Below are 13,472 nucleotides of genomic sequence, written 5' to 3'. Positions count from 1 at the left end.
GCAGCCCTCCCCGGTGCCCCCCACCCCCACCCTCCTGCCTGCACCGAGTTATCTCATCTGGGCACACGTTGGCCATGGCTGGGCCTGCACCGGTACAGACTGTGGAGGGGCAGACCGGGAAATGGGTTGCACTGCACGCAAGGAAAATAGTCCTTTTTGTTGGGAGTTATGGAGATTATTTTTTATGCTGAAAGATGAATTGTGTAACTTGGATTTTGAGAGAGATTCGGAGCAAAAGTACTTGTATTGTGTTAGTTTACATTTGTTAAGGTAAAAACAGAAAAGTAGAGACTAAACAGGTTTGACGACAATTTAGAGGCAGATTTTCTCCTCAGCACAAGATTTTTTTTTAATTATTTGCAAGCCAAGTCCGTTTTTAAAGTACTTATTTTCAATTCATAACTGTTTGATAATTTAAATCAGGGATCATCAAGTACATTTGCACAAGGGCCAGATTTAGTCTCTTAGAGACAGGATGGTTGTAAAGGCACAGATCTGGGGAAGGCTACAAAAAAGTTCACCTGCACCAAAAGTTCCCAAGAGCACAATGGCCTTTATACTGTATCTTACTACTATAACTGGAGAGCTGTCTGTCTGCCTGTCTGGAGGTCTTGATTTGCAACCCTTCCTGTTGCTCCAGTTGTCACTCATACCTCTCAGAGGACTTCTTGGGTGTACTGGTTTGAAACTGAAACCATGACTGTGCTGTTTTTGGCTTCAGTTTGCTCCCTCTCATGTCCCTGTCCACCAATACGGCTGACATACATACATACATACACTGCTTTCTTGTGCGGTTGCTGTGTTGTATTGTTTTTCTACGCGTCAATCGTGCTGAAGTTAAATTTTTCACTCTTTCTACTAGAGCCCGACCGATTTATCGGCGGGCTGATTAATGTGGCTCCCATTCATCATTTTCCTGTCTAATATGGTCCACAGCTAAGATATAAGATTATTATACAGCGTTTTAACATAGTCTAAGTTGCATCTTTGTGAAAAAAACAAAGATAAATGCAACTGGTTATTCATATGTAAACATTTGTGTTCACTTACAGTATATATCCTGTCTATATTAATGTTCTTATTTCATATATCGGCAGATATATCGGTTATTGGCCAATATGTCGGATATCGGCCAATATATCGGATATCGGCTTTTTTAGCCCCCAGTATCGGTATCGGCATTGGCCCCAAGAAGCTCATATCGGTTGGGCTCTACTTTCTACCACTAATCACTACTAAATCACTACTATTTTATAGCTGTTGTGCATTTAGGCGTACCACAAGTTAGCTACAAGCACCCTTGTGGTTTAGCTCTTTTCTTTTAGCCTCCCTTTCCCTTTTTACCACAATTTAGCCTAGTGAAGTAATTCGCTAGGCTTAGTTGTGGTAATTCGTACCATAATAGGTTAATTGTTGTAAATGTGCTTATGAGATTAGACATTTTACCACAGTAATTTACGTTACAGTTAGTAGATTAATTTGTGCAAATGTGCATATGAGATGAGTGAGATGTACTTCTGAGACTACAGAAGTCAGCGGGCATAGTGAGGCGTAGTCCTGGGGTGAGAGCATGCTTGAACTCAGAATCAGCTTTATTGGCCAAGTACGCTTACGCAACAAGGACTTTGACTCTGCTTAGCTTTCCTCTCAATTTACAGGGATTTAACATGACATACAAAAATACTTAAACTTGCAAGTGTTAAAATTAAGATTTAGAAATGTACAAGCTTTTGTTGGTATTATTTCTAGCTCTTAAATGAAGGAAGCTTGGCACAACCAGGAGTTAGTCATCTGGTCAAACTGTGCAACTGGGAGAGAAGGGCCTTAGTGAGAGAGGTGACCGAGAACCTGATGGTTACTTTGACAGAGCTCCAGAGATCCTGAGTGGAGATTGGACATAGTTCCAAAAGAACAAACATCACTGCAGCTTCCACCAATCTGGGATTATGGCAGAGTGGCTTGACAGAAGCATCTCATCAGTGCAAAACACATGAAAGTCCACCTGGCTTTGGATGGATGGATGGATGGATAGACATTCAAAAATTTGTGTTCACTTTCACTTCGCCATTATAGGACACTGAGTGTAGATTATGAGAAAAAAAAAGAATTCAATTATCTGTAGCATCAGGCTGCAACATAACTATTGAGAAAAGTGAAGGGGGTCTGAATACAGGTACATCTCAAAAAATTATCATGCAAAAGTTCAACATTTTTTGTCACTTATTTCAGAAAGTGAAACCCATAATTATATAGACTCACTACACATAAATTGAAATATTTCAAGCCTTTATTTCTTGAAATGTTGCTGATTATGGTTTACAGATAATGAAAACCCCAAATTCAGTGTCTCAGAAAATTGGACTATTGTGAAAGAATTCAATATTGGAAAGTCATGGTGTCACACCCTGCAAAGGTTTCCTGAGCCTTTAAATGATCTCTCAGTCTGGGTCAGTAGGCTACACAATCATGGGGAAGACTGCAGACTTGACAGATGTCCAGAAGACAGTCATTGACACCCTCTACAAGGAGGGTAAGCCACAAAAGCTCATTGCTAAAGAAGCTGGTTGTTCACAGAGTGCTGTATCCAAGCATGTTCATAGAAAGTTGAGTGGAAGGAAAAAGTGTGATAGGATAAGGTGCACCAGCATAAGGGAGAACCGCAGCCTTGAGAGGATTGTCAAGCAAAATCCATTCAAGAATTTGGGGGAGCTTCAAAAGGGACTGAGGCTGGAGTCAGCGCATCAAGAACCACTAGGCACAGATGAATCCTAGACATGGGCTACAAATGTGGCATTCCTCGTGTCAAGCCACTCCTGAAACAGACACGTCAGAAGCATCTGCAAGCAAGAACTGGACATTTTGCTCAGTGGTCCAAAGTCCTCTTTTCAGATGAAATTAAATTTTGCATAGCATTTGGAAATCCAGGTCCCAGAGTCTGGAGGAAGAGTGGAGAGGCACAGAATCCGCGTTCCTTGAAGTCCAGTGTGAAGTTTCCACAGTCAGTGATGATTTGGGCTGCCATGGCATCTGCTGGTGTTGGTCCACTGTGTTTTCTGAAGTCCACAGTCAATGCAGCCATCTACCAGGACATTTTAGAGCACCTCACGCTTCCTTCTGCTGACAAGCTTTATGGAGATGCTGATTTTATTTTCCAGCAGGACTTGGCACCTGCCCACACTGCCAAAGGTACCAAAAGCTGCTTCAATGACCATGGTGTTACTGTGCTTGATTGACCAGCAAACTGGCCTTACCTGAACCCCATAGAAAATCTATGGAGTAAAGAGGAAGATGAGAGCCACCAGACCCAACAATGCAGATGACCTGAAGGCTGCTATCAAAGCAACCTGGGCTTCCATTACACCTGAGCAGTGCCACAGGCTGATCGTCTCCATGCCACGCTGCATTGATGCAGTAATTCATTCAAAAGGAGGCCCAACCAAGTATTGAGTGCATTGAAATGAACATACTTTTCAAAAGCCTGACATTTCTGTTTAAAATATTCTTTTTTTTATCGATCTTATGCAATATTCTAATTTACTGAGACACTGAATTTTGGGTTTCATTATCTGAAAACCATAATCATCATTTCAAGAAATAAAGTCTTGAAATATTTCACTCTATGTGTAATGAGCCTATATAATATATGGCTTTCACTTTCAGAAAGAGTGACAAAAAAAATTGAACTTTTTCACGATATTCCATTTTTTTAGATGTACCTATACTTTCTGAATGCACTGTAAGTAAAAATAAACAACTACTCATAGAAGAATAAGAACACAAAAAGCATCTCAGTTACAGAAGAATGAGCCAATGTAATTAGAAACTCTCCACACCTGTCCGCTGCACATCAGTTTAATGGCTATGCTAGATTTTAATGCTCAACTATCATTTCATCCTTAAAGTTGAATACTTCCTCTCATCTCTGAAGTCTTATTTTGTCCTCAGTGTTTGACACTGTGCTTATGCTGCTGCTCTGCTTGTCTTCTCATTCAGTCTGTGTCAAACACAGACACTGACACTGAGGAAAAATTGAGCTAATAAAATAAGTTAACATAGACAGGGATGAAAGAGAGCAAGTTCTGCGTGTCAGCACAATGATCCATTGTCTATGCTCAGAGTTAGCTTAGAGCAGACACTACCAGGACCCATACACACACTATTGCACACCACTCACACACCACACTATGCTCAGCTGATGTATTAGCCACATTAGCCCTCTCTTTAGGGGATTTGGGGGTTTGCTAATTGCCAGCTTGTCATTTTAATTGCTCACACAGCCCCTGCACACACATGGACATACACACACAACTTCTTCAGTTAATTAGACAAGAGTCGGTGGTGACTTTGTCTGCCTGCAGCCAGGCCTGATGTCACTGCCACTGTCAGTGATCACCCACACTGCCCACAGCAGTGCAACAAGTTAACTCCAGATTGTGTACACAAGCTAAACTATGTGTTGCACTTATGTTGTAAGGCTTACAGATTCTTCTTCACAACTGCACGCCAGCCACTCCCAAAACAGGTTTAGACAATCTTCATGATGTGGCAGTGGCCATTAACACCCCTGGCATTCAATACCTTCATTTCCTGTATGGAGTCACAAACACACCTGTACCTCTACCTTTATACATGCACAACAAGACACCTCTATTACCGGGAAGGGTACAAAACATTGCCCTCCTTCCGTTATTCATCAGAGTCCTAATGTACTCACAAACACACAAAAGCATAATTAATCACCTCTGGCCTAAAGACTTAATCGGCTGTGTCATTCCTCTCAAAAGGAGGTGATGGTATGGATCCCAAATGCACACTTTTAAAAATTAGTTAAAAATGATGCTTCTTATTTGTAACAAAGACAACATAAATGCTTAAAACATATGCCACAGTGTTATAGCATTAGATTATATCCAGTCACGCTTCATTACAACCCCGGTGCAAGAGAAAATGAAACAAAGATATATCTAATTCTTTAAAATGAAATAGCTCAATTTCATGACCATCAGAAAATTAGTTGTTTTTATGTGCTTGATGTTTACACTTTGTGTACATTATGACCTGATGATAATAATACGTATTATTTTCTTCCTCTGGTTTTGCTTTTGTTATTTTTGGCCTGAAAAAGAAAAAAATACAAATTGTTAGATGAGGCTTTTTTGTTACTAATTTGCATTAGTGGATGTTTTTTTATTGTGCTATGCAAACACCGGGTGATTAAACATCTATGAATATTTTATAACTTAATGAAACCATATGTTAAAACTATAAGAGACATGGAGATTTCTTCGAGTATTGAAATCTAGATGATCTTAATACACTGTATCCTGTTGTCTTATTTCATACTGTAATAACCTGAAACCAAACCTGTCACAACAGGAGCTTTGACTGGAGGCCAGATGGGTCATGTTGAGCTGCTGCAGCAGCGTCTACGTTGCGGTCAGGTCAGAGAGGCGCTGAGCATTCTGGAGGCTATGGATTGGAGCATCATGGGAGACGAGTGCTACAGAAGTCTGAGTTTGATCACCAACCACCTACTAAGGCTGGAGTTAAATGCAGAGAGAGAAGGTGAGGCTCCAACAACAATGTTCACCATTATTCCCTCCAATTGTTTAAACAGAATGCATGTATTACACTGTTTCTTGTATGAAGATGTCATGGCACATGAGGACATCATTTAAATTAGGGGTCCTTTTCATGAAGAGTTGAAGCACTAATTCAGTAAACAAGCCCCTGACCTTGAAAAGTTCGGTAGCACTTATTTTTCGGTGGACCCTACTTACCTAGTAATTAAATAGTAATGTGTGATAGTCTAGTGATTTATCAAGAATAAGGTGGTAATTACAGAGTAAAAGGTTGAAATTTTACCAAGTAAAAACTCGATAATAAAAAGTAAGAAGATATATTTACCTAGTAAACATGTAATAATTATCAAGGAATCCTTTTTAATATTGTGGCAATTCCCTGGTAATTAGGTGTTATTTTACCAAGTAATTTCCTAGAAAAAGAAGATAATTATCTATATACGTAGCTTGATAATTCCCAGGTTAATCCTTTATTTTGGCCCACTAAATTAAAGTGAGTCCCCCTGAATCATTTTCAAGAAATTCTTAGGGGTACTGTAAGGGTAGGGTTAGGATTAGGGGATTAGGGTTAAATACCTCCTAATTGTCAGAGAACTGCCACAGTATTACAAGGAATTACTTGATAATTGATAAATTATTACTAGATAAATACTTCCTTAATGTTACCTTTTTCTGAGTTGTTACTTGGTAAAATGCCAACTTACTACTAGGTTAAAACCACCTTATTCAAGAAATTACTAGATTGTTACACTCATTACTATAGAATTACTAGGTTATTAGAAAAACCCCCCACAAAACTTCATATAGCTACTGTCCTTCACCATTTGCTGTCACACATTTGCCAAAACCCCACGAATTAAGCTTTTTTTTTAATTGTGTTTTTCACCTGTCTGTAGCCCAGCTGGAAGCTGCTCTGGGTGTATTTTATGCTTCACCTGCCCCTCTTTCTGATGTGGTGATACTAGAGTATAGGGAGCCAATCAGCAAGTACGCCCGCCGCTTTTTCCACCACCTCCTCAGGTAATCTCTATTTCCCTAGATGTGGAATCTTTACGTAGGGGTTGGGATTTTAACTTTTCTGTCTTCCTCTGGTTTCTGTTTGGGGTCTGAGATGTATTAATTCCTCCCGAATCAACAAGCTTTGGAGCGGACAGATAAAATATTCCATGTTGACCACAATAAACGGGGGGGGGGGGACTCATCAGAGGATTGATGCTACCATGGGGAAATGAGGAATGACAGCCTTTATCTTGAAGATTTAAACACCACACAGAAAAGGAAATCTTGCCAGGAAGTTTTTTATATTCAGTTCTGACTCAAGCAGAACTAAAGAAAAATTCAAGTGTTGCAGGCGTTTATCAGGCGATAATTGTAGATGGATTCTTGGATTGCGCCTCAGGCAACCTTGCCTACTCTTCGGTGCTTCTATTCTCCTAAACTCTGCAGCTTTTTCATTGGTTTATTTTTCAATTAAAGTTTGAAAAGAATATTAAGATAGATTTTTTAAAGAAAAATGTTGGATAGATTCAACATTGGAAATGGTACATCTGACATCTTTTCACTACACCACTGACAGTAACTGAAGTTACATTCATACCAACTTAACACAAAAAATAGGGAAATTTGTGTTTGGTATATTATTTCTTTGTGGTAACAATGCTTCTTGGCAATAAATCTTATACAATTGAAAAGCCTGTTTATCTCCCGTTTAAATGGTGCCACATTTGTAAGGTACATGCATTTGTGGGATGAGCTGATGTGAGTTGCACCCATGAAAAAAAATCTTCTCTGCCAATGCCCAACAGCTTATTTTGCTGTTGTTATTGACTCTTGTTTTGAGCTTCTGGTACCCCCAGGTGCTGCCAATCAGGGTCCTGATTGGCACCTGATTGGCAGCACCCCTGAGCATGGGCCCTACTACGGTGGTCAGTAGGTGTCTGCTCCAAGAATCAGCATGCCATGTTTGACTAATTTGGATAGGGCCCATGTGATAGGGCAACTTCAAGCTGCTGTTCCGCAAAACCAAGTTGTAGCATTGTTTGGAATGTACCCTAGTACCATCTTCACACTGAAGGCCAAGTTCCATATAACGGGGGATGCCAGAGACAGGCCGTGAAGTGGGCGTCCCAAGAAGACAACACCCCAAGAAGACCGTCTCCTCACCCTATCAGCACTTAGGTACCGTAGGCTGTCTTCTACAGATTTGCAGTCAAGGTCTGCAGGATGATATTGCCGACTGCACTCTGCCCAGACAATCTGGAACAGACTGCACTCAGCCAATTTTCCGGTCTCATAGAGCTGCCAGGAGGTCTGCCATGACTGCCCTTCATCGTCAGGCCCATTTGCTGGAACCTGAACATGTGGAGGAATGTTATGTCAGTGATGAGTCCAGATTCTGCCTACGGCAGTTGGATCGTAGGGTCAAAGTGTGGAGAAGATGCAGAGAATGCTATGCTGATTGCTGCACCACTAGAGTAACATCTTTTGGTGGCGGCAGTGTGATGGTGTGGGACCAAACTCTATCCTCCAAGTTGGTAACGCTCGCCCCCACAGAGCAGGGTTTATCGGAGACTACCTCCAGAATTTGGGAGTGGAGAGGATGGAATGGCCTGCCAGCAGTCCTGACCTTAACCCCATTGAACACTTGTGGGATCAGCTTGGTTGTGCTGTTTAAGCCAGAGGGACCAACACAACCACGTTGGCTGACTTGCAACAAATGCTGGTTGAAGAATGGGATGCTGTCCTACAGCAGTGTGTGACCAGGCTGGTGACCAGCATGAGGAGGAGGTACCAGGCTGTTGTGGCTGTGTATGGTTCTTCCACAAACTACTGAGGCTTCTGTTTGTTGAATGTATAAATTGTTAAATTGCCAATATGTCTTGTTTCTTCAAACTTCATCCAATCCACCAAACACCAAACAAATGGCTTTCCAACGGTATAAGATTTACTGCCAAGAAGCACTGTTACAACAAAGAAATAATCTACCAAACACAAATTCCCTTACTTTTTGTGCTAAGTTTAGATTTACATATGAAGACTTCTCTCAGCTATTGAGCCATCAGAGGACATGCTGTACTTTCTACATCATTGTAAACTCATCACTGAAGTTCACACATTAATCTTAATCCTCTTCAGCTTCACATACACAACAAATCTAAATGTATTATACAGAAATTGTAGCCCCTAGAAACATTGATATATGGGGTTTTTCTATAACACCAAATAAAGCCAGAAAGGCTGGTGGTGCCCAGGATAGATAATGGGTTTTGGAAGTATTCTCATTTAATTCAGGGTGTGTGATTTGTTCAGGATTACTCATAAAGAGAGTTTAATTTATACAGTTGTACATGTAAGCTGTATCATCCTCCATCAGGGCACAGCTCAGTTTATTAGAACTATAAATAAATAGACCACAATTAAAATGGCATCAACAAACATTTGATCAATGACTATTAGCTGCTATCTATGGTTATATCCCTTTATATTCAGTAGTTTTGTCACTTTTTAAAGAGTTAGATTTGTTTTAATACAAGGAGCAGAATCAGAACAAGACATCCTGTTTCTTTCAGAGAACAACATCCGTTAAAGGTACAATTTAGTACAGCTTATTTTCTGCTCACCATTGCTATTTTAAAAATTCTAAAAAAAAAATAGCTTTCAAATTTCCTTGCACACACACACTGATGCAGCTTTGAGTCATTCATAAGGCAAAGCACCTCGTGTGCACCTGTTTAGACTGTTGTTTCATTTTCCCTTCTGCCATGAGAGCCTTTTGAAATGCCTGTTTGACTGAAATAGACCCTGTTGTTCCCACACACCGCTGCTTACTGCTCTCCATCGTGCAATTACCTCCCGTTTCCTCCTCTCTTTTCTTTTCTTTTCTTTTCTGTTCTCCTCCTCTGTAGCAGAGCTGGAGCGATGTTTGGCATCCCTCCTCCTCTCCTCTCTTATCACCTACCTGCATTCTTTTTCTCTCCATCGACATCAAATGAAGGAAGCCCCCCCACACCTCCCCTCTCTGCTCGTGTTTGTTTGTTTCATGTTGGCTCTAGTCAAGGGAAAGTTGAGGTGTTTTGTTCTGGGAGATAGCGCGCTCTCTCTCTCTCTTACAGCTTTAATACTGGATAATAGGAAGAGGACTCACTACTCTCAGCTCAATTATTGACAGTTTTTTATGCAGAGGTGTATGTGGGTGGGAAAGACTGAATGATGGAAGAAATGCGTACTATTGACCTATCATCAATCAGTTTTAATTCAATGCATGTATTTAGTTAACTATGATTGTACTTTTTATGCTAGGATAGTGTCTTATCATCTCTTCAATTATCTGTACTCTCTCTGCAGGCACCAGCGCTTTGAGAAGGCCTTCCTACTCGCTGTAGATTTAGAAGCAAGAGATTTATTTATGGTGAGTTGAAATAAATTTCCCCAATATTGTTTTTTGAAAAGTACTTCAACAGTCAAGTGAAATGATCAATGGGATATAATGTAAGTGCAGGGCAACACTGGCCAGAAATTGTATTTTTTCCCACACTGCTAAAGCGTATTTTTCTTACAATCTTTGTTAAAATATTTGCAGCTCCTGTACCAAAAATAAATAAAGGTACAATAGCCTTTACATATTTAAGTTTACCTACTTAACATGATAATCAAGGCTGTCAAATGATAACTCAGAAATTCTGCGGCTGCTTTTTATCTCCTTTTTTTGTTGCATTTTGAAATTCCAATATTTTGCATTTAAAATTGTTCATTCTTCATTTTAGATGCTACTACAAACTAAGGGTAACTGACTTCCTATTTGGATACTGACCTACTTTTATTTGAAATAAAATAAGAAACTTTGGGTTGATCAAAGATTATAACATAAACTTAACCACGGAAAAAATAACTTGTGATGGATTGAAAAGAACCAAGGGAACAGTGAGAAATGTAAATCTTTAATATCACAGGGTATAGATGACTTCTGACTTGTCAACTGAGCTGAGTTTTTTTGTTTTAAATGACATGAGGCATTAAGGTGCAGTGGTGGACTCTTTTACATCACTGTGGTGCAGGGAGATGCTGCGGTGGCTTTACCAAAAGGAACTGCAAGAAACAATAAAGCATGCAATTATTGTGATTAAAAAAAATACTAATGCGCATATTATGGACCTGACTGACTGTCCTACTTAGAAAGCTACCTATGACATTTCTGTATGAATTTACAGAATATCTGAAGATTTCATGCTACTATAAACTAAAACTGGAATTGTGCAAACCTTGACGTGTTCATTTAGAAAACTATTCAGCCCTATATTCAGTTTTACCACATCGTGTTAAACCATAATTTTACTGCTCAGCAGAAGCTTTTTGTCTGATATTAAGCAGGAAAAATATCTAAACAAGAAGTCAATTCAATATCAAGAAATCATCCTACTAAAATTGGACAACAATAAAAAAAATAAATTGTGGCTTAGGCCAACTACAGTTTTGTGGAAACACAAAAAGTAAAGCTCAGTCAACATGTCAAAATGAATACCAGTTACGTAATTATGAAATACTTAGCCGTGGAGTACAAGTCATTCATTTGTGTATAACTTGTAACCCCTTAAAAAGGTACAAGTGCATGTTGTCCATCACAGAGCAGGTGTGATCTCAGTGTGGGCCCCTATCTTTTCACAGCCTCAACTTGGCCTTCTCCTCTGCTCTCTCATCTCTGCTCCACACTGAAATGCTTCTCTATGTGTTTGACCCCCTTTTTCCACACCCCCCCCCCCCCCCCTTTTTTTTTTTTTTTTTTTGCTCTATGCTTTACCAATACCTTAGACATTCATACAGACCACCATACACACACCCACACCCACACACACTTCTCGTGCTCCCTCAATCACACTGATAGCACTGGTTCCAATTACCTCCCCACTAAGTAGTGCTGCTGGGAAGCTGAATTGAAAAGGTGGAGTCAAGCCTGTAGACCTTGAAGGAGAGGGGGTTGCAGAGAGGAGAGGAGGGGGCAGTGGTGAGATAGAAAACTATATGAGTGATGCAAAAAAAATAAGAGACATAAGAGTCAAGGTTTGCTTTGAGACCGTGGAGGTGTCAAGAGGTGAGAAAGAGACACACATGATGAGCGAAAAAGAAGGAGGACGCTCTGATGGGTGAAGTTAAATGCTGCCTGATAATTAAGTGTGAACCAAACAACCTAAGCTGGTAACAACAAAACTCCCTTCACAATGCTGTCAAAATCCTTGTTTATATGTCAGCAATCAAAAGTTTGTTAAACTTAGATTTAAATTTTCACCGTATTAGCTAGATTATTCTCTGAAAGTGAAATGAAGTTACGTGACAGGTAAACTGGAAACAGTTATTCCGTAGGAGTGTTACTTTACAGGTTTAACTCTATGATTTTTTAAAGATTTTTTTTTCCAACAATTAGAAAAACTAACAACATGTGATATTTTCTCTGCTGTGTAAGCTTTTTGGACAGCACAGAGGTACGTTTTATGGAATAACAGCTAAACACCATTAACACACATCAATATTTTAAAACTTTGTAAAAGTTTAAGAAAGATCCAATAGTAAGTTTTTAGTAATTTATAAAACATTTTAACCTATAAATAGTAAGATAGGAATCATTTTTGGTCACTCTTTAAAACCTTATAAGAGTTTTATTATACTTCTGTAGTTAACATCAGTTTTTATGTACACTGTGACCCGTATTTCTGCTTGAATTAATTTAGACATGTGACATTTGTGACTTTTTACAAAGTTTTCTGTTGGAATTATGAAAGAAAAAAATAAGTGGTGTAAATGATGAAATATATATGATTTTAATCAGTTTAGTTTTCCCAGCCCTACTTGTATTTTTAGTGGTTAATTCAGATACAGAGAAATGGTATAAAACATGCACAGCATTGCACAGCTGATACATAAAGTTGAAAATAGATGAATGATAAATAATGAAGGGTTTATAGCTGCTGACACTGGTACAAGCAGTTTATGTTTGGTTGTCCTAGATGTGCCAAAAGTTACTGGGCCAGAAAAAATTTGTGGTACTCAGAATACAAGGAAAATCCCCCAAAATACCGCCACTGATAGTTCTACATAATCTAGATAGTGTAACCAAGTAAATGTGAATATAAATAGGGTACTCTTTATTTCACTCAATCCAGCAGCACAGTTAGTCAGCCTCAATGGTTCATTTGATCTGTAACGATGAGCACTGTCTGGAACTTTTTTTTTGCTTCAGTGCCCAAGAGAGCAGCGACTCCGCATCTGAAAAGAGTGACAGAGAAAAAGAAAGAAAAGGAGGATGTTGACATTTCACCCCTCACTCTGTCCTTGGCTCTAATTAGGTTGTGTTGTTGCTTTAACCTGCTGGTCGACTGATTGAGTAGAGGTGGAGGGGGTTAATGAGGGCAACCCCCACCCTCACCAAACTCTTTTTTAACTTTCAAACTTGCCCACAGAACTCAATAACGCACCATCGACTTAAGAAAATGCACTCTCTAAAGCACACACAGATGACACAAACACCTTCACCTCTTCTGGAAACACCCAGCATGATACACCCCCTCCATCACCAAACCCCCTCTAATTTCTATCCCCATTGTTTCCCAGCTAACAATGGAAGCCCTCCAAGCCCTTTTCTTCACAAAAAAGAAAGCTTTTGTTAAAATGAAACACTTTAGTGTCAGGCTAAATTGAGGGGGAGGAGGACTTGGTGGTAGGGGGTGATTTGGAGGAGGTGGAGGTTGGGGAGGTAGATGTAGTGGTAGGGGGTAACTGAGTCGTTTGCATTTTTTTTCATAATTGGCACAGTTCTGTTGCTCTCTAATTAGCTTTTGATAATGAGTTGATAATGTAACCAATTAGGTCATTCATCTGCCATGTCAAGTTGATGACAAGTCC

General features: G+C 39.6%; 1 protein-coding gene across 5 annotated transcripts in view; it reads left to right on the top strand.

Annotated features, from left to right (window-relative positions):
* The window catches only part of LOC121511283 (WD repeat containing planar cell polarity effector), a 127,707-nt gene that overhangs the window by 88,728 nt on the left and 25,507 nt on the right, over window positions 1-13,472 (top strand). For all 5 annotated transcript variants that reach the window (XM_041789891.1, XM_041789888.1, XM_041789889.1 and 2 more), the window contains 3 exons: window positions 5,377-5,565; window positions 6,479-6,602; window positions 9,927-9,990. In XM_041789891.1, the coding sequence (XP_041645825.1) occupies window positions 5,377-5,565; window positions 6,479-6,602; window positions 9,927-9,990 (377 nt within the window). The remainder of the gene's footprint in view (window positions 1-5,376; window positions 5,566-6,478; window positions 6,603-9,926; window positions 9,991-13,472) is intronic.

The sequence above is a fragment of the Cheilinus undulatus genome, linkage group 6 (assembly GCF_018320785.1).
Source record: "Cheilinus undulatus linkage group 6, ASM1832078v1, whole genome shotgun sequence".
In the NCBI taxonomy this organism is placed as follows: domain Eukaryota; kingdom Metazoa; phylum Chordata; class Actinopteri; order Labriformes; family Labridae; genus Cheilinus; species Cheilinus undulatus.
The sequence above is the reverse complement of the archived record's forward strand: the minus strand, read 5'-3'. Positions and strand labels throughout refer to the sequence as shown.